The sequence below is a fragment of the Saccopteryx leptura genome, chromosome 6 (assembly GCF_036850995.1).
Source record: "Saccopteryx leptura isolate mSacLep1 chromosome 6, mSacLep1_pri_phased_curated, whole genome shotgun sequence".
In the NCBI taxonomy this organism is placed as follows: Eukaryota; Metazoa; Chordata; class Mammalia; order Chiroptera; family Emballonuridae; genus Saccopteryx; species Saccopteryx leptura.
Genome location: NC_089508.1, coordinates 50,813,420 through 50,834,706, shown reverse-complemented (window position 1 = coordinate 50,834,706; position 21,287 = coordinate 50,813,420). Strand labels below are relative to the sequence as shown.

The 21,287-nt window shown below is 50.7% G+C and overlaps 1 protein-coding gene and 1 non-coding gene across 2 annotated transcripts; one reads left to right on the top strand and one right to left on the bottom strand.

Annotated features, from left to right (window-relative positions):
• Window positions 1–1,958: 1,958 nt before the first annotated feature.
• Window positions 1,959–21,115, bottom strand: CLN6 (CLN6 transmembrane ER protein). The gene is made up of 7 exons (XM_066342834.1): window positions 20,943–21,115; window positions 12,516–12,630; window positions 9,112–9,210; window positions 7,452–7,640; window positions 7,092–7,147; window positions 5,327–5,449; window positions 1,959–3,609 (listed from the first exon to the last, which is right to left on the bottom strand). Exons 1-7 carry the CDS (start codon window positions 21,017–21,019, stop codon window positions 3,339–3,341), a joined length of 930 nt encoding a protein of 309 aa, XP_066198931.1. The 5' UTR covers window positions 21,020–21,115; the 3' UTR covers window positions 1,959–3,338.
• On the top strand, window positions 9,448–9,583 carry LOC136377937 (small nucleolar RNA SNORA42/SNORA80 family). The gene has a single exon (XR_010746539.1). It is a non-coding gene; the product is annotated as a small nucleolar RNA SNORA42/SNORA80 family (small nucleolar RNA).
• Window positions 21,116–21,287: the final 172 nt, after the last annotated feature.

Sequence of the window (21,287 nt, the reverse complement as noted above, 5' to 3'; positions counted from 1 at the left end):
CAGTGTATGCTGGGGTTTGGGGCCGCGTGCCCCCAAAGGCACCCCCATGGACACAGCCTTGCCAAGTCCTTCCTGAGGTTTTCAGGTGTCTTCAAAGGGTGTCTCTCATATGATGGAAAAACCTGCATGAGGGTCACTATAAAAATTCATCAAGCTGTATGCTGGCCTGTTGTGCATATGCTACACTTCAACCCAACAGGAGGAAATAGAAGCCCCTCCATATCACTTGGGAGCTGAGATTTTGCTCACCTGAAGGGTCCCAGCACCAGGCTGCTGACTCAGCAGGTGGACGGCAGCAACAACTTGCATTTTCCTTTGCCATCCTCACACTGCCGCGGCCGGTCAGGGGTACACTCTGAGAGGGACTGTTGGTCTAGTCTTCCAGATGGAGTGCAGCCACGTGGCAATTAAGAAGTATTTCTAGGTAAACACTTCCAGTGAACTGCCCAGAGACCTCTGTCAGAAGGGGCACCAGCTCCTAAGCCTCTAATAATTTGCTGTGATTTCTTTTCCATTCTAAATATGTTGACTCTTGAACAAGGGTTTGAACTGCAAAGATCTACTTCTATGTAGACCTTTTCCAATAAATACAGCTAATGTATTTTCTTTTTTTTATTTTAACATTGTCTTTTCTCTAGCTTACTTTATTGTAAAAAGATAGTACTACATATATTAACACAACTATCGATATTTATCAGCTAGGCTTTTAGTCAACAGTAAGCTATTAGCATAGTTAGCCTTCCGCATTGGTGGATTTTTAGTTGCAGATTGAAAATATTGTTTGGATCCATGGATCTAAAACCCAAGGATATAAAAGACTGACTGTACTTGAGTTTTGGGGGAGTTGAAAGGTGAATGTGATTTTTATTATTTTTTTGTTTTTAGAGAGAGAAAGGGACAGGAAGGGAGATGAGAAGCATCAACTCATAGTTGTGGCATATTAGTTACTCATTGATTGCTTTCTCATATGTGCCTTGACTGGGAGGCTCCAGCCGAGGCAATGATCCCTTGCTTAAACCAGTAACAATGGGGTCCTATGATCCCACACTCAAGCCAGTGACCCCGCACTCAAGCTGGACGAGCCTGTACTCAGCCAGCAGCCTCGGGGTTTTGAACCTGGGTCCTCAGCATCCCAGGCTGTATGTGAACTTTTGACTCTGTAGGGGGCCAGCACCCCTACCCACCATGTTGTTCAAGGGTCAATTTCCCTTACTTTTTATTTTACTGTTTTCTTATGAAGGGCCCACACAAGCAGGCCTGTGCCTGCTCAGCTGTCTAAAGAGGTCCTTCTGTGAATATGCCCCAGGGGTTTGGAGGGGCAGTGTCCTGCAGATAGGGAAGGAAGCAAATGAGGTTGCTGAGCAGGTAGGGACACTGGGGCTTAATGGTGCAAAGCCTGCTGCCCAGCTGCCCCTCCGCTCTGCTGATAAGTGTCCCATTAAGGTCCCGGTGACAGTGACGTGATGGCCTGCCTGGACAGGCTGAGACCTTTGGAGGTCAAGAGCTGAGGCCCCAAGAGATCAAGTGACTGGCCCAAGGCTAAGTCCCAACCTCCAACAAACCAGCCTCCCCACTTTCCCCCGAGGGGCACCCTCTCCGCTTCAGCCTCTTGTCTGGGCTGGCAGCATGTGACATCCCTGGAGGCTCCATGTGACATCTCTAGAGATGCCTTATTCTGGCCCCACCTCCATACTCCTCTGAAGGGGGCTGGAACTGACTGAGGCCCTTCTTGACCCCAGATCTCCCCAACCCGGGGATCCTACAAAGTGGCAGGGAGGGCCAGGGGCAGCAAGCGCTCTCAGCCAGATGGGGCTGAGGGGGCTCTTGGGGTCTGCTCAGCATTCCTGCCTGGGCCCCAGACCAGCCACTGTCTTTCCTGCCCTAGGGGCCTACCTCCTTCCTGCTTCCCAAATTCATAAAGCAGCAGTCTCAGCCAGGAGTCTCAGTCTCAGCCAGGCTTGGCTTCACACTGCCTTTATTCACACCTGATGCTGCCAGCAGACAGGGACTAACCGGAGGCTGGGGGGTCTCTAAGGGGGCTGCAGAGGGACCCCAACATGGAAGGAGAATCTGAGGCATGGGGCTCCCTGAGAACACCGGAGAGGCAGGGCCTAGGGAAGGCCAGGGAGGCCTCCTGAGACCCCCGAACAAACGAGCAAATGTGGGCCGGTGCTGGCTGGAAATGAGGCTGTGGTGCCTGCAGCTGTGTGAAGAGACCTGTTTGCAGGGCCTGGGAGAAGGGGGGAGGGGAAGCGTCCTGCTGGGAATGAGGCCTCCCTTTTCTGGGAGCAGGGCCCTGGCAGAAGGCTTGAGATTCACAGAGACAACACCGAGTGGAGAGAGCTACATACACGCCCTCCAAAGAGCTGGGAGAACAGTGCAAGTGTTTGAGAACTCGGCCATCAGCTGCAGCTCGAACACTTGCAGCCAGGCTGACACGGAGTGGGCGCCACCATTCTTTGGGAGGGAGAGGAGGGCGGACAGAGCTCCTGGCAGGGGAAGCTGGTTGGAGAGCTACCACTGCCAGATCCCAAGATCAGGCTGGTGGTTAGGGGGAGGGCTGCCTGTGGATCCTTGGGGCTGGGTGGCTCAATACCCCACGCAACCTGAGGTGGGGTGAGAGTCTGGGGAGCACATACCCCTTTCAGATAAACTACTCGTCTATCCCCAGGTGGCCCCAGGAAGACTGTGACTAGCTCACTAACCCACTCTGGGACCCTGGGCCGACCTAGTGGAAATGAAGCCCAGAGAAGGGATGTGCTTTGCTCAGTAATACACAGAAAGTTCATGTACCCTATGTAAGCTGGCTTCGGGGTCAGGGTGGGTCTGAGGAGTGGGCCAGGTGGTGGGCGACATGCCAAATCACCTGCCCCTGCCCCCCTCCCCCGCAGGTCTCTCCTCTATAGGTACCAGAAGCCTTTCTAGGCAGAAGGGATGGGCCCTGGGCAGTGAGAGTCAGACGGACCTGACTCTAGTCGGGTGCACAGGAAGGCAGCACCCAGATCTTGGCCTGGACACACTGTCTGGAACTAAATTCCATCCTGGAGAGATCCAAGCCAAACAGAAAGTTGACCAAAACAATCGAGGCTCCTGGTAATGCGCTCCACGCATGCTCATGCACACACACACACACACACACACAAACACACACACACACACCGATCTGTGTGCACAATGTGTATTCTCACTCATGTTCTTAGTCACAGTTACACACATGGGTGGACACACACACACACACACACACACACACAAGTGCATGCACACTCATACACTCGTGCTAAGACACCCTCTGTGGCCCATCTCCTGCCCGACGAGCAACACTGGCTGATGCCAGGGACTCAGTGTCGGCTGCTGATGTGGAGGGTGTAGAAGGCCCAGGGCTCAGGGATGTAGATGACGCCAGGGTACTTCTTCCTGAGTACAGGGTCATTCCATAGCCAGGCGACCCAGAGCGCCACGAGCAGGAGAGTGAGGGCGAAGGAGTAGAAGAGGAACAGGCCGTTGCTGTCCAGGAAGAGGCGCTTGCGCTTCTGGTGCAGGACGAGGGCCAGCATGGCGAAGACGGTGAAGATGAAGAGGATGAAGATCTGGCCCTCGGTGACGAGGTACCTAAAGAAACCAGTGGGCGAGGTGAGGCGGCTGTGAGACACTCCTATCCTGCTGGGTACCCCGCCTGCCCCCAGGTGCCAGGCTGCCCCCAGTCCGCCAGAGCAGCTCATCTCACGAGGGGACTCATGGAGCCACCCCATTCTGAGCCACAGTTCATATACAGCATGTGGACTTGGCGGGGATAGCTGCTATTTTTTTAAATGTTGAGTTTGTCCTTTAAATGTGCCTTGATTCTTACTCATGGGTGACTGGACAACCCAAATGATTTAAGCTAATGGTAGTCAATGCAAATTATAAAAAAGAAAAAGAAAAAGAATGTTGAGTTTGTTACCAACATTTAAATAACAAAGTACCTGAAAATGTGGATTTCTGGTTTCTCTGGTCATATTAGACTTGTATTCACATATGACAATAACCAATTAGAGGGTCAAACAGTTGGCCTTGTTAGAGTGTTATTCTATAGTTTGCCAGAATCCCCACCATTCCCTTTTGCCTCACTTGACATCTGTTTGATGCATTTCTGTTACTGGCTTGGTTCCAATAAGCATTTGAGCTTGGAAATGCAGCTTCAATTTATAGGGGTTGTTATTACTGTTTCCTCAAATGCTGGGGCACAGTCAGCTCTCCCAGAGTTCCCTGAGGCTATGAAGGCAGCAACTAGCATGTGGCCAGGAAATCAGGGACACTGCTGGAGGGTTTCTGAGAGGTTATCCTGTCTACTCCAAGGCCTCTAGAGAGAACCCCAATGCTGACCATTACACTCAAGGAACCGTAACTCTGTAGCTGTGTGACCTTGGGGAATTTACATGATATTTTAAAGCCTGTTTTCTTATCATAAAGGGGGCATAAATGGCCCTATCTCTCAAGGTTGCTGACAAGAGCTATGTACATCTCCCACTTGGAACAGCATATTGTTCAACAAATGATTGCTGCCACTTCTGTAGCTATCACTGTACTAATATTCTATGGCTACAAATTGAGCAGGAAGCTCATCCCCATGTCTAACCTCTTTCCCTTTTACTGTAGTTGATTCCCATTTTTAAAATCCTGTCCCCAGGGGGCATACAGATTCACCGTGGGGGACCCTCTCAGCCAGTCGGGACAGACCCTCAGGTGGGCTGCAGCTGGCCCCTCCCATTTTGATGAAAGTTTTGCATTAGAGAAGGACCAGTCCTTCCTGTGATGTCCACAATCCCTGGGGGAGCCTGGGTCCTCTGTAATGAGAAGAGAGCTGGAGGGGAAAAGATACCAGGCAGGAGCTTCTGAGGCCCTGGAACCCCCTTATCTGCCTCTGTCATCACCATGGTGCTTTAAAGTTTATAAAGCCCCTTTCTCTCTCCCTGGATTCTCACCATCTCCCGTGAGGGAGACAAGCAGATATTAGCCCCATTTCACAGGGAAGGAAGCTGAGACCCACAGGGCTCTACAAGGCTTGGTGTTAGAGATGCAGTCTATTGGCCTCAGGGTAGCCCTGGGGTTCTTGGAGGGGAGGCATGGATAGAGGGGCATAAGGGTGGAGAGAGAACACTCGGGCCTAGTTTCCTGGCAGCAGACAGGCCACCGCATGCCATTGTCACAGTCCCCGCTGGAAGAGGAAGCAGGGGCTCCAATAGGGAGGGTCGGTCTCAGTTGGGGTCACAGAGAAGTCTGCAATCAAGAGCACATTTTTACTGCCTGGCTCACTGAATGACCCCTCTCAGGTCGAATGTCCACTCACCAGTAGTACAGTCCACTGGGCACCACCAGGAACAGGGCCGCCCCTGGCATTGAGCTCTCGGCTTCGGTGGGAGTGAAACAGCCGCTGAAGTACATGAAGAGGATGAGGAAGAAGGGGACGTACCTGCAACAGGGAAGCCGGTGCCTCAGAGGCCTGCCCAGCGGCACCCCCACCCGCCTTCCCCCAGGCCCTCTTCCCAAGGGCCCTTGTAGTGCGTTCTTGCGACATTCCATGTAGTGTCACTTCATGTTTGTGAAATTCCTGGCTTGGGGGAGGCACTCAGTCCCTGCCGGAAGGTGCTGGGGGACAGGCTGGGATAGGAGGGAAGCAGGAAGATGGCCCCTCTCTGGGCACATGCCAATCAGAGGCCCACAGCTGGTGGGGCGTGGGGCATTCCTCCCACACTGCTCTGGCCACCTGTACTCCACGTGTGCGGGAGGGGGGCTGCAGCCTCCCTAGCCCAGCCTCCCTCTGGCCTGGGGACCGGTGCACGCAGTAGGGCTGAGGGGAGAGAGGCCTGAAGTCCAGGTCAACACCTGCTGGGGGCCACCAAGCTGTGTGAAGCCCCTGCACTCACACTCAGCCCACTGCCTCCCCCCCCCCCCAGGCTGCTTTTCTCACGTCCCATCCTGTCTCCTTACCTGCCCACCTCATTCCCCCCTCAGGGGCCCCCATACACTCCCACATTCTCTCCTGCTATGTCAGGTCTCTGCTCCTCTCTTCTCTCCCCTTCTCCAACCTTCTTCCCTGGGAAGGATCTTCTGGCGAATGTCAGGGAGAGCTGGCAAGAGGCCTGCCCAGGCCCCTGTGAGCCAGGAGGAGCGTTTGCATGCATGCTTTGAAACAGACCGTGGGAACACAGTGTAGGGCCTGTGTGACATGAGAGCTCACCTTACCCAGGGGTGAGGTCTCCCAGGTCCAGGGCTGGCTCTGAACCAGCTCAATCCACTCAAACCTTGCACTGGCCTGTTCATCCAGTGTAGTGTGTGTGTGCTCGCACGCATGCACGGAAGGTGCACGGGGTGGCAGGAATGGGAAGCGAGTCAGAACAGATGACTACTCCGGCTTGGGCCCTGAATCTCCCGTGGCTGAGCCCACTTTTGTGTGGGGTGAAGGGGTCGGGAACTCTCCTGAGAGTTCTGAGCACAAACAGCACCCCTCACCTGGTCTAGCTGGCCCTCCTCAGCTTCTCCCCTTGCTCTATCCCCAAGGCCACGGCCTGATGTGGTAGGGGTCCTCATCGCCGTATCCCCATTTGGGGTGGGGGTGCTTTTTTTTTTTAATTTTTCCATTGATGAGAAGCATCAATTCGTTGTTCCACTTAGTTCCATTTAGCTGTGTACTCCTTGATTGCTTCTCCTACGTGACCTGACCGGGGTCTGACCCCTCGCGGGTTAACGCTTTACCCACTGAGCGACCGGGCAGGGGCGGGGTGGCGATGTTTTATCAGCGTGAAGGCCTCTTCCTCCCCAATCTGCTGCAGGCTCCCGGCTGGGCGAGGGCGGGACGGCCGCTTGCTGCCCTCTAGTGGCCACCGCCGCCACCGCCGCCCCGAAGGCGGAGGGAAGCCAGGGCCCTGGCGTCTCCCCAGAGCAGAGCTCACCGCGCCCCCGCAGTAAAAGGGAACCTATTCCAGCCGCCATGCTCGACACCTGGAGTCCCGAAGCCCAAAGAGTCTTGTCCAATGTCCCTGAGACTGGTGGCAGAGCTGGCGGGGGTGGGGAGGCGAGGGCCCCTGGGTAGACAGTACCAGCCCCTTACTCACCACATGGAGTGGCCCAAGTACTCGTCATAGTAGTAAAGCAGCTCGAAGGAGTCGATCTGAGGGCGCAGGGGCGACAGGGTTAGTGGGAGGTGCTTCAGGGAGGGTACACACAGCCCTCTGGTCACCTACCCTGCCCAGGCCTCCCTGAAACTGTCCTGACTCCCTGCCTTCCAGTGGGGCGGGTCCCATGTGGAAGCCAACATGCATTTTCTAATAACACACGGTTTGCTTGGCCACAGCCTCCTGTATAGCAGACTGCCTTCAGCAGAAGGCTGCGCACAGTGCTGGGCTGGGACATCTCTGGCCTCCAGAACAGACTGTGCCCACAGGGTTTACAAGCTGTGGGGAAGGCGGCCTCACCAGGGTCTCTGGCTTGAGATTCTTGATGATGGGGTTCTCCCGGACTGACAGGTGGTGCTGGTAGCCACTGAAGAGCAGGCGGTGGTTCACGGAGTCACCCACCAGGTGGATGCTGGCACCCATGATGAAGGTGATGATGCTGATGTAGATCATGGAGCGTGGCAAGGTGCGGGGCGATCGCTCGATGAGCTGAGGTCAGAGGGAGGCCCAACAGTAAGACCCGGCCTCTCTGCATCCCACCCTCGCACCTGGCGTGGGATGGGCGCCACCAGCTGGAAAGTCGCTCACAAATTGGTGGGTCCTTTCAGGGGTCCAGCCCAGCCTCCTGATTCTCATGTGATCCCTGTGAACCCAGCGGGATCGAGGGAACAGCACCTCCTTTCCCCAGAGAGGAATCAGAGGGGCCGGCTCATTGCCCAAGGTCACACATAGCCACAAACAGGTGGTGACAGCCAGGCCTTCAGCACCAGGTTAGCCTTCCCACCGTCCCAGTTGTGCCGCTGGGTGGCTGGGCTGGCCTCTTTAAGAGACCTTCTCCCATTAAAAATAAAATTATTAGCCTGACCAGGCAGTGGCGCAGTAGATAGAGCATTGGACTGGGATGCAGAGGACCCAGGTTCAAGACCCTGAGGTCGCCAGCTTGAGCGCAGGCTCATCTGGTTTGAGAAAAAAAAAAAAAAGCCCACCAGCTCGAACCCAAGGTCGCTGGCTCCAGCAAGGGGTTACTCGATCTGCTGAAGGCCCACAGTCAAGGCACATATGAGAAAGCAATCAATGAACAACTAAGGTGTTGCAACGCACAATGAAAAATTAATGATTGATGCTTCTCATCTCTCTCCATTCCTGTCTGTCTGTTCCTGTCTATCCTTCTCTCCGACTCACTCTCTGTCTCTGTAAAAAATAAATAAATAAAAAATAAAATAAAATTATTAAAAAAAAAAAAAAAAAAAAGAGACCTCATTTCTGAGCAGTTGGTCCATAGCAGACACAAAGAAAATGACAGGGATGGGGGCAGGTGCTTCTGAAATTAAATTATTTAACTGAGGACTCCTCTGAATTCTGCAATTAAACATTTCTGACTTCTGGAGATTTGAATTATCTTTCTAAAACCAAAACGATGGGGAATAGTAGATGGTGATAATTGTTTTAAGAGCCTTTATGCGTCAAAGAACAAAGCCAGCAGCCCTGGCTAGCTCCGTGCTCCCAGTGACATCTCAAAGTCTGGGATCTCCAGGCCGAGCGTTCACCCTCCATTGCTGTCATTCCTGTCACCTGGCCCTTACTGGTCTCTGACCTCTTCCAGGGCAACCCAGCCACTTCTGCCTCAGCCTTGCAAAATGTATTATGGTTTCCCAAGCACGGCCTTGTCTTCAGGTCCTTCTGCCTGAATGCCTCTCCTACTTCACCCCTGGGCGCAGCAGGCTGACCTCCAAATCAAACACCTTTCCTCGGGGAGGCCTTCTCCATCCCTCCCAGCCAGAGGCAGCTCTGCCTGCCCCGGGGCTCCCAGGCCCTTAAGTGTCTCTCCATCCCCATCTTCATCTTCCAGACTCAGGCATGGAAAGCCAGATTCAGGGCCCTCCCAGTGCTGGCGCCAGCTCCTGCTGGCTGGAGGTGCCAGTGAGAGTGGGAAGGGACGGCAGGTAGCCGGGGACTATACCTTGAGCAGGAGAAAGGGTGTAATGATGTTGTAGGCCATGTGGAAGTAGTCCCCCACGCTGGGCTTGTTGAGTGGAAACCATTCCAGAGGGAACACCAGCTGGGAGGCAAGGGGGGGAATAATGTTCACCAGGCGTAGCCCCACGAGGCCCTCAGGGAGTCAGCCCCACCTCTTTCACACACTCTTAATTCTTTCTGTGATCTCTGGGGTCCTCTTGGCAGCCCCAGGGCAAAGATATTTCCTGACTGAGAAACTGAGTCACAGAGAAGGTAAATGGACTTGTCCCCAGGCATACTGTAGATGCAAATCCAGGCCTGACCCTGTGCCCCTCTGCCAGTGGGTACTAAATAAGTGTCCCTGGGTCCGTCCCCCTGGGTCGCTCATAGTGCCCCATGCCAGAGCAAACCGTGGCCCTGAACCATTGCCTGGCCTCTGCCCATAGGCTGCTGGCACTGAAGCGGGCTGCACAGTGTGGGGGGGAGGGGGAAGTGTCCCTGGATACTGGCCTGGTAGATGGGATTCAGTGGTGCCACCAACTTTCTTGGTGACCCTGGGCAAATCCTTCCCCTTGCTAAGGTTTCCCCATCTGTAACACAAGAAATGTGGCCCAGGTGGTCTACACGGACGCTTAGGGATCTGGCACTCTAGGTCCTATCAAGACGACAAGCTCTTCTGGCCACTAGGCCCCGCTGTGGGAAAATGCCCGATCCACTGAGCTTCCAAATCAGGTCAAGGGTATACATTAGGAAACAAAGGAGAAAAGAAGTGAGTTCTCCACAGCAGCCTCAGTTCTTCCTTTCCTGCCTTCCCTGAGGGGGAAGACAGGCCAGAGACAGTTCTTCTTACTGGTCTACCCCAGGGAGTCCTGGCCCTGTGGGATTCAGTGGGAAATCCCTTATTCGACACACATACTGCCAAACTACACTTCCAGTATCTATTGATTGAGAACATATGGAATGACCAAAAATTTCAATAAAAATTTAAACTCTTTTCATTTAAAAATGCCACATTAAATAAAATTAATCTGCAGAAACACAACTCCCAGGACACAGAAATCTCAATCTCTCTTTCTTACTTGTGTGTTTATCTCTATATCTGTATCTATAGCAAGCTATATACGATGACTGAAGTACTCTTTGTGATAGCAAAATACCAGAAATAGGCCAACTCTTCAACCAAACATAACTAGTTGACTATATTAGAGAACATATTTACTATAGAAGGTTCAGTAGCCATGAACAGAAATGACATTTTATATGTACTGACATGGAGAGACCTCCATGATAAAGTAAAACAGGTATATTGTAGAATAAGGTATAAAGTAAACTCTCATTTTGGTTAGGAGAAGAAAAAATATGTATATGTATGTCTGTTCAAGCAGAGAAAGGAGTGGAAGGATGTGTCCCAAACTGTCAGGGATGGGACTGGAGAGGGAGAGTCTCACTTTTTATACACCTGGGCATGAATCGACTTGTTACAACTATTACATATTACTTTTATAACTGGCAAAAAGTTTTTATTCTGTAGTTATTAGAAGCTTGGGACTATCATAGATACATTTGGAAAACTCCAGTGTACACATGAACTTTCAAATGCATTTTCTCCCCACCAGCCCCCTTGGGGTTAGAGTGACCACAGCAACTCTGGGCAGGATGAGACCGAGTCCCCGTGAGTGAGGAGAGCAACGAGCCTGCTCCAGGCCTCAGCTCTCCCTTCTCCAGAGCACCAGTCTGATGGGCAGCTCCTTTGTGTCTAACATGTGAGGCCTTTATGTTGGAAGGGGGCTTAGAGCAGCTAGTTTGCCAGTGTTCTTACAGATGAGAGACCCAAATGACAGAGAACTGCCCACGGTCACCCAAAATCTGACCAGGTGTCCTGACTCCTGGCTCAGTCCTTTATCTTTCTCCAACATTAAAAAAACGTATCTGCAGAAAGGAGAACCAACATCCGCCATAACTCCTCCCTGATGCACTGCCAGGAAAGCTTTCCTTCATCCCCTTTGTCTTGGAGCCACGTATACAAGATGGTTAGGATCGTAACTGACTGGTAAGCAGTCGGTATGCATGCCACTTAGGCGCCTCTTTTCTCCTTAAACGTTCCAAGTTGCTCTATAGTATCCATAATTCCTGCTTACTGGCCAGGTAACATTCTCTATACTGGATAGAGCAAAGTTGATTGACCCAGTCCCTACTGCTGGACACTAAAATCAAGTTTTGGCTATTCTAAGCAGTGCTGCAATGAACATCTTTGGGTAGAGAGGGTGTTGTCTCTGGCTGATTGCATTTTCAGGGCAGATTCTTGAAAGGGTTCTTCCTGGGTCAGAAGGTTGACCCTATCAGGGTTCTGTAGATATACATGATGGGGAGGGAGTAGGCTCTGGGGCCAGGGTGCTTGGGCGCAGAAACTGGCCCCTCCACATGCTAGTTGGGTAAGCTTGAGCCAGCTACCTGCTATCCTCAAGTCTTCTCATCTATAAAGTTAAGATTAATAATAGTGTTGGTGTGAGAACTAAAGAAGTTTAACCACATAAAGAACTTAGAACAGAGTAAGTACTTAATGCATGTTAGGTGCTATTTCTACCTTACTGTTATTATTTTTCATTCATTAAAAATATATTGAGCACTTCTCATGCTAGGTAGGCACTGTTCTAGGTACTAGTTATCACCTTGACAAACTGCTTTCCAGAAGGGCTTTGCTAGTTTGCATAATCACTAGTATGTACAAGGTATCAGTTTCAGTGGTGGCTATTGTTATTTTTACCACCTCCATACAAAAAATTAACTTCTTGGTACATGGTGGTACCTCACCCAGGTGTTTTTTTTTCACATTCCATTACCTATCTATCTGTCTGTTACAAGTGAGGGGTTTTGGTGCTCTTCCAGTATTAATCTTCTCTGTGGCGGCTGCCACCATACACTGATGCATGAAGTAGCCTTGGAGGGAAGGAGATGGTTTCACCAGATGGCACAAAAATTACCCGAGGCTTAGAACCATATATAAAATGTAAAATCAGCCTATATTGTTCACCTCCAGGAGAATACTATTCCAAGGCTGTAGGGATGGCCACTGGGGATGTATTACTTTCTTTCCCCTACTCCTCTAGCTTGGGAATCTGTAGGCCAGATATGGGGGTTGCACAGGATGACCGCCCGGAGCCACCAGTTCCAATACAGGAGTCAGGTACGATATGATTGTTCAGGCTCCCAAACCCCTCCCCCACCTCGCTGGCAGTTGCCTTACTGGTCACAGCCACAGAGTCAAAGGACAGGAAATCACCTAGGGCTAGGCCTATTCTTGCAGTTTACCAGTAGGGGAAGTGACTTGTCTAAGGTCACTCAGCTAATTCAGATCACACTAAATCTCCTCACTGCTGGCTGGAGCTCTATCTACAGCTTCACACTCACCATGGCAATGGGGCGGCCGAAGTCCAGAATCCAGTTCTGCAGGGTGAAGTAGAACCAGAGGTCGAGGTGGAAGGGCGCTGTGCCGGCAGCCTCATCGGCCTTGATGGAGCTGTGCCTGCAAAGGAACCAGACAGGAGGGGTCAGTGCTTTCCCCGCCCCCACCAGTGAGCCACAGAAAGGGCTGGGGACTTGGGGGCAGAAGGAAACACATAATTAAGTTCTAGGAAAAGGATTTTTCAGGAAAGACTGGGGTCTGGGCCTGCGGCCAAGGGGAAGGTATTCTGGGAGTGAACTTGGGCTGCCCTGACTTTACTTCTCTGTGGTTCAGGAAGGAGGCTGCCAAATGCATAACTGTCGGGGTTTCTCACCTACAGAATGGTGAGGAAATGGGGCACAGGATGCAAATGCAGCTGAATAACATGAACATGACGGATGATAGAGCTAACCTTTACTGAACACTTACCATATTCCAGACACTATTATAGCTGCTTACATGTATTACTCATTCAACTGTTTTAGTCTTCACAGAAATCCTTTGAAATTAGAGTATTACCCCCATTTTACAAGTGAAAAAAGTGGAGGCCCGACATGTTAAGTAACTTATCCAGTTATGATGCTGAATATGTGAACCTAAATGCTTAGGCTTCAGAGTTTATCATTTTAACCTCTGTCCCATCGTTGTGTCCACAATGACTGGTCGGTGGGATGGGTATGTGACTTGAGCTGGATCAATGAGAGCCCTGTAGTGAAATTTGCCTCACAAACTGTAGAGTGGGAAGAACAGGGCCTCCCTCCCTTTGGTTCCTGAACTATGAGAAGGTATGTGTAGGGCTGCTGGTATCCCTCTTCTCACCAGTTCATAGTGAAAATGAAGAAGGAAGCCAGTAGGGACAAGCTGATGTGAGAGCCACTGCAGGAAGTGGAGCACCATCTGACAATACATCTTTGGGTGCCTGTCCCTCTTGCAAAGCAGTTATGAGCTCAAGTACAAGGACCAGTGCATGTGCCACCTCCTCCAGAAAGGCTTCCCTGATGAAGCTTTCTCCAAAGCTCCACCAGTCCCACTACAAGGAGTGCATGATCTCTAACACCCGGCGTAGCCATGACATCACAGGGCTGGAGTGCTCCTCTTGACCCTCAAGAAGAGGAGTGACCACGAGGTGTCTCTCAATTCACCCACCTCCCCGTCAGAGTCCCGATCCTCTTCAAAGCATCCCTGCCAACTCCAGTGACAAGTAGCCACTCTCTAAGATGACTGAGGCATGAGTTTTATCGTCCCATTTCTGCCAAGGACAGAAATTGTGACGCGGATTTGCATTCTCCAGAGTTCTCAGTTCAGTACCTGGTTTAGGCTAAGTGATTAAATGGCTGATTGGAAACAATCTGTTATCGGTCATTCATTCTTTTTAGTGGCAAACGTTCGCTTAAAGGCGCCACAGAAGCCTTCCTGTCAAGGCTGCCATTGCCTCCATGACCGTCCAGGATCCTTTTCAGCCGAGTCTAAGAATGGCGCACACTGGGCTGTGGAGCTCCGTGAGACTGGGAAGGCAAGCTTCTAGGGGATCTCATCAGCCTCTGGTTGCAGGAAAGACAGGCGGAGTGGGCCTTTCCCAGGGTAGCTAAGTCTTCCTGTCCCCTCTATGCAGAGCCCCCACCACTGGTGGAGTCTGTGTGCTACGCTACGAGTGTCACCTGCACCGTCTCTTATCTTCACAGCAATACCAGGAAGCAGGGCTTTTACTCTCGTGTTTTATAGATGAGGAGACTGAAGCTTACAGGTAAAGGTCACCCTGCTGTGGTAAGGCGCTGGAGTGTCTATTCCTCCGGTCAGTCTATTTCCTACTCCCTGCTTCTTCTGCTAAGAGGTGACGTTTCCTTAGCCATTGGGAGGGCCCGTAACAAAGGCCGGACCAAGTAGGACTTTTCTAACTACAGTTCATGGAACGTGCTTCTTCCTTTCTGGTGCTGGAGGTGCTAAGATGCAAACCGAGAGCTGCCTGTGGCCAAGGCTTCAGTTTTAAGAGACAGGCCAGTGAGAATGAAGCAGCCCTGCTGAAAGCGTCAGAAAAAAAGAAGGCCCGAGAGTGTTCACATTCCCGGCTCCAGGCACCCCCGGGGCCAGGAATTTGACCACATGAGGCCAATACATTCCCCTTTGCTAAGGGTGCTGCAGTTCCTGCTGGCTTTCTCTCATGCACAACCCAGGAGTCCTGACCAGCACAGAATTCACACCTGGTTCTACATGAATTTAAGACCCGGGCTCTGAAACAACCAAACTGTCCCTTGATAGAGGAATGAACAAAGAAGATGTGGTACATATTTATATATACAATGAAATACTATTCAGCCTTAAGAAATGATATAGTATCATTTATGACAACACGGATGGACTTCGAGAACATTATACTAAGTGAAATAAGTCAATCAGCAAAAGCTAAGAACTATGTTTTCACACACAGGTAGGATATAAACCTGAGTGAGACTCATGGACATAGATAAAAGTGAAGTGGTTACCAGGAGGAGAGGAGTGGGGGGAAGGAGAGTAAAGAGGGACAAATTTATGGTGACGGAAAATGATTTGTCTTTGGGCGATAACCACACAACACAATTAACAGTTCAAATGCTATAGAGATGTTCATCTGAAACCTATGTAATCTTATTAATCAATGTCATCCCATTAAATTAATTTTTAAAAATTTTAATTAATTAATTACTTTTAGAGAGGGAGAGGGAGAGAGAGAAAGGAGGAGGAGCAGGAAGCATCAACTCCCATATGTGCCTTGACCAGGCAAGCCCAGGGTTTCGAACTGGTGACCTCAGCATTCCAGGATGACCACAGGTCAGGCTAGATTTAATTTCTAAATTAAAAAGAAAAAAGAAACTAAAAAAGACCTATGCTTTTTTTTTTTTAAGTGAGTGAGTGAGAGAGAAAGATAGACAGGAACTGAGAGAGATGAGAAGCAACAACTCATAGTTGTGGCACTTTAGTTGTTCATTGATTGCTTTTTCATACAAGCCTTGATGGGAGGAGGGGGTACAGCAGAGCCAGTGACCCCTTGCTCAAGCCAGCAACCTTGGGCTCAAGCCAGCGACCATGGGGTCATGTCTATTATCCCATGCTCAAGCTGGCAACCCCACATTCAACCTGGTGACCTTGGGGTTTCAAACCTGGATCCATCACATCCCAGTCTGATGCTCTATCCACTGCGCCACGGCCTGGTCAGGCAAGACCTATGCTCTTAATTGCTATTGTTTCTGTTCATTAGAATAAACTATGCAGCATATCACAAGATCAAGTTTGAGAGGGATCAGTACACAAAGTACAGAAGGAACGGAGCCTCAGAGCATGGGTGGGTGGATTTAACCAGGCAGAAAGCAGCAGGAGAGCAGGATCAAAGGCCTGGAGGTGAATGGAACTCTCATGAGAAGCTTGGCTTATGGAGAGGAACTGAAGGGAGGGGCTGGCTGGGCCTTCGGATTGGGTAGATACTCAGAATCTAACTGCAAGACTGCCCAGGGATCTGAGCCCAGTGACTGGTACAGAGGTCACACCCGTCCCCTCTCCCTTAGTGACCAACAGGGGAAGGCCTCAAAAAGCAGAGTGATACTGCCCGGCCTAAAGAACTTGGATGGAGGAGGAGGAGAGCCCTGTGTTTTGCTCCAGAAACCTCCAAACCGGGCAAAGAGAAGGAGATTTGGTACAGGGAATAAAGGCATTTTGAAAGTCAGGAAAAGCACACAGATGTGGGTCTCAGAAAGCTGTGACCATACAAGCTCAGTAACTGTTTCCTCCTCCACCTCGGGAGGCACATCCATCAGTCAATGGGGACGGCTGCCGTTGGTCCAGCCTGGCTTAGCAGGGCGAGAAAAAGGGGCAGGTGCAGGGCAGACACCCCACTTGGGAATCATCAATCAGCATCTGGTTTTTTTCTGTTGGCTCTCTGACTGTGGGAGGCAGATCACGGAGGATAAAGTCATCCTCTCCCCCATCCCATCCTCAGGATGATTAAGTTTGTCCCAGGTTGCTAAATCCACAGACTCCATACGATGACAGCCTCCAGCCCCAGCCTAGGCCAGCTCTAGGTCTCAATCATCAGAACTGGCTGCTGAGAGCTGTGGAGAAAGCACAATGGCAGGTAACCTGAAACAAGGCTGGCCTTCTCTCTCCCCCACAGCTTTCCAAGTCTACCATATGGGGAAACTGATACCACAACAGTTGGGAAGCGCATACCCTACAGCTGAAACATTTAAAGCAGTCAGCAGCATCTGCAAGACTGCCTAGCAGAAAAGGATGGGTCACGGCCATGGCGGCGTCAAGCAGGGACCGTGAACAGGGACTCTAGAGGGACTAAGTTTGGTTCTCTATGAAGAATGGTGAAATACCTGACTTGATGCAAAGTCTGAACAACAACAAAAAATAAGTTAAAAAGAGGAAATAAAGGCAAATAATGATTAAAACAACAACAACAAAACCCCAAAGGCAAGCAGAAACTCCAGGAGGAAAAAAAGCAATATAAGAAAGCAAATGTAACTGTTAAATATTACTTGGCTCGTAGGGAACGCTATTTACATGGCTTAACTAATGTAAATATTATACATATATATTGATATTCAACATTTAGAATCAATCCACAGATAAAACATTGAAGACAATATGATTAAAAAAGAGGAGGAAAGAAAGAAAAAAAATACACCCCAAAAACATAGTAAAAAAAGAAAAAAAAACCCAGCAGGTAAATATTGTCAACCTTGACAACGTGAAAGTAAAACTATATACGACAGGAGTTGGACAGCTGTAGGTAGGGGTCTGATGCTGCCTACAATTGACCAAAAAAAGAAATAATGGTATAGGCCAGGGTAGTCAACCTTTTTATACCTACCGCCCACTTTTGTATCTCTGTTAGTAGTAAAATTTTCTAACCACCCACCGGTTCCACAGTAATGGTGATTTATAAAGTAGGGAAGTAACTTTACTTTATAAAATTTATAAAGCAGAGTTACAGCAAGTTAAAGCATATAATAATAATTATTTACCAGGTACTTTATGTCAGATTTTTGCTAAGTTTGGCAGAATAAATATTTATAAAACAACTTACTATAGTTAAATCTATCTTTTTATTTATACTTTGGTTGCTCTGCTACCGCCCACCATGAAAGCTGGAACGCCCACTAGTGGGTAGTAGGGACCAGGTTGACCACCACTGGTATACGCAATTCCCTAAGGCTACAGAGGTAACAAAGAGAACCCCTAAAAATAGTGATAAAAACACCATCTTGTAAAGATGAGGATGGTATAGATAAGCCAAACCATAATAGAAAGAAATCAGTTGGTAAACATTAGCTTAGAGGGTAAAATTGATAAACCAAGAAATAGCAGCTGAACATAACTTTTAAGTGTGTAGACTTTGGAGACCACATCCCAGGTCTGTCACTAACCAGATCTTGAGCAAGTTACCTACCTCCTAGACCTCAAAGTTTCCATTGTAAAATAGGGGATAACAGTAGCTCCTACTTCAAAAGTTGTGGTTGAATTAATATCTATATGAGCAAAAACTTAGAGCAGGCCCTGGTCCACAGAAACTGCTACATAGTGTTTGTTATCATTTAAAAACATGAATTTAGCCTGACTGGTGATGTTGCAGTGGATATGTTGACCTGGGACACTGAGGACCCAGGAATGAAACCGAGTCTGCTGGCTTGAATGCAGGCGCATCTGGCTTGAGCACGGGATTACCGGCCTGAGCATGGAATCAGCATGATCCCATGGTCACTGGCTTGAGCCCAAAGGTCGCTGGCTTGAAGCCCAAGGTCTCTGGCTTGAGGAAGGGGTCGCTGGCTCAGCTGGAGCTCCCCCCAGGTCAAGACATGAATGAGAAGCAATTAATGAACGATTAAAGTGCCACAACTACAAGTTGATGCTTCTCATCGCTCTCCCTTCCTGCATGTCTCCTAGGTGAGCGCTCACATGCACACACACACACACACACACACACACACACACACACAAGAAAAAGAAATATGAACTTAACAGGTAGAAACAGCTAAGTGAAGCTAACATGGTTGTCTCTGGAGCCAGAAAGTGGTAGAACATGGGACCATTGCTTTGTCCTCTGTGCTATATATATTTTTTGAGAGAGAGAAAGAGAGATGAAAAGCATCAACTCGTAGTTGCGGCACTTTAGTTGTTCATTGATTGTTTCTCATCCATGCCTTGACCTGGGGGGGGGGGTGCTCCAGCTGAGCCAGCTTCCCCTTGCTCAAGCCACTGATCTTTGGGTTCAAGTCAGCAACCATGGGATCATGTCGATGATCCCATGCTCAAGCCGGTGACCCCAGGCTCAAGCTGGTCAGCATCCCAGGTGGATGCTCTATCCATTGCACCACTATTAGTCAGGTCCTCTGTGCTATCTTATTTAATTATGGGCACGTGTACTTTGATTACAATAAAAAAAAAACTGTCAACAGAGCAGGTATGGACTACCTTGAAAGGTAATGAGCTCCTTGTCATTAGAGGTGTGTACAGATGCAGCAGAAGAAACCCAAGCATCTAGGAATCAGGATGATTCTACCTGCTGTCAAGAGCTGCAATAATACTGAGAACAGGCCCAGAGCCACCCAGTGAGAGGAGCAGAAACACCCCGAGAAAAAGTCAGCCCCTCCCCCTCATCCCCAGGGAGCATCCTGTCTGACGGGAGCTCATGCAGGAGTAAAGAGGGACAGCATTCCTTAGCAGCCAAAGTGGACTAGTAAGAGCAGAAGCCAGAAGTCAGAATCCCCAGGTTTAGTCCCTGGTTCTTGCCAGAAAATGATGTAAACTCTTTGGGCCTCAGTTTCCCCCTATGCCAAATACAAAAAGACTAAGACATTGCACGTGGAAGCCCCACACATGAGATAAAGTGGTGCCCATATTGGATACCCACTGACTGTTCTAACTGAATGCCACAGTTCAGGGCAATCAGACTCTCAACTTGAAAGGGATTCTGATCAGAAATGTTCCTCAGGCCGGACTTGTGGTGGCACAGCGGGTTGAGCATTGCCAGTTCAAAACCCCAGTCCTGCTCAGTTCAGGCATACGCAAGAAGTAACTACTAATACACATTGTGCGTCCTGCACCTCCCGCCCCCCCCCCATCTCAAATCAATCAATAAAATCTTTCAAAAAAGAAGAAAAAAAGAAATGTTCCTCAGTAGCAGGAGAAAGAGCTACCCTCAGCCAAGCCTCTCACACTTCTCCCTTCATCCCAAATCATACCACAAACTTCCTAGAATTGACTCTGAACACTCTAGTGCTCAAGAGCCTTCCATGGCTCTCCTGTACTTACAGAATAAAGGCTGCATCCTTACCCTTTCAGTTAGAGCAGGAACTAGGGTGAGGCAAGTGAGGCACATAGGGCCTAGCTTTTAAGTAGGCACTAACTCTCAGGGTTGTACCGTATCCCAAGGGTGTCTCCTTAAATTTTGCACTCTTGCCATGAAAGGTCCTTCGCAACCAGACTGCATTCTCCTGCCACTGTACATGTGGAAAGCTCCAGGGCCATCTCACTCTGTATTTCCCCAAACTCTCTCCCTCTTTGGAACAGCCATTCCTCCCCGTGTCATCTACCGAGTCCTTTGTGATTCAGCTCAAGAGCCACTTCCTCCACGAAGGCCTCTAAGATGACCTCCTAGTTCCTTCCATACTGTGAGCCCCTCACAGCTTCAACCTGCCCACTCTCGTGGTGCCCGGCAAAGCGCTGGGCACACTAGCGATGCTCAATTCATGCCTGCTGAACGCAAACAATGTTTCTAGTCTGTAAAACGGGATGAAAGTAGAATGGAGGAAAAGATTAAAAGGCAGCTTCCGTGCCTCTTCCTCAGCCCTGCCTGGTTCCAACTACATCAACCAATAACGTCTTCCCCTCGGTGAGAGAAGCGAGCCGGTGAGGACAGCCCTTCCTCCTTCTTTCTCTGGAGAGGAGCGTCCACACTTTTCTGTGTGGACGCTCCTCTTTCATTTACATTCTCACAGTTTTGGGTTTCCCCGGGCAAGGAGTGAGCTTCCTGATTAATAGTAGAATCCAAGTCCTAGTCAGGGTTGGAGGGACCCCGAGAACTTGGGAGGTGGCGCCCGGGCTTGCAGGTGCGCTGGGGCCCGAGTGAGCCGAGTCCTTTGGGCTGGCCGCCCCCACCGGAGTTTCTTAGGCCTCTGGAGACGTCTTCCCAGCTGAACCGCTGTCTCAGCGCCCGCCGGGCGCGGGGCTCGGGGCGCCCCCCGGGAGAGCACGAAACGGGAGGCGGGGCTCCGGCGAGGGAGCCGCTGCAAGGACGGCGCAGGAAGCCCGACCCGCAGGCAGCCGCCTCCGACCCTCCGGGGCCTCGGCTCCAGCCCGGCCCGCGCCCGTCACGTGGCAGGGACGCGACCCGCCGCCCCCGGCCAGAGCGCGCCCACCTGGCCTGCAGGAAGGAGACGCCCGGCTGCACGCCCGCCGCTCCCGGGAGCTGCCGCCTCCTCGCCGCTGCCTCCATGGCTGCCCCGCCGCCGGCCTGCCCCTCGGCCCCGCCGGCCCGAGTCAGAGAAGGGCTCGGCTGGCCTGGCGGCTGAGACAACAAATCCCGCGCGGGGGCGGGCCGGGGCGGGCCGGCGGGAGGGCGCTGGGCCCGGGCGCGGGCGGGAGACCGGGGCCCGGGGGCGGGGCTGGCGGCCGAGGTTAGAGGAGGGAGGACCCGGTACCCGACCGAGGGAGCGAGGAAGGCGGGGCGGGCTCCGCGGGAGGCGGGAGGGGCGCCGAGATCT

What these genes read in the sequence shown, in the direction of transcription:
- CLN6 (XM_066342834.1), bottom strand. Translation starts at nt 21,019, where the DNA reads ATGGAGGCAGCGGCGAGGAGGCGGCAGCTCCCGGGAGCGGCGGGCGTG. An exon ending in GTCTCCTTCCTGCAGGCCAG is followed by an intron (nt 12,631 to 20,942) that starts GTGGGCGCGCTC and finishes GTTCCTTTGCAG; the next exon opens with GCACAGCTCCATCAAGGCCG. An exon ending in TCGGCCGCCCCATTGCCATG is followed by an intron (nt 9,211 to 12,515) that starts GTGAGTGTGAAG and finishes CTTGCCTCCCAG; the next exon opens with CTGGTGTTCCCTCTGGAATG.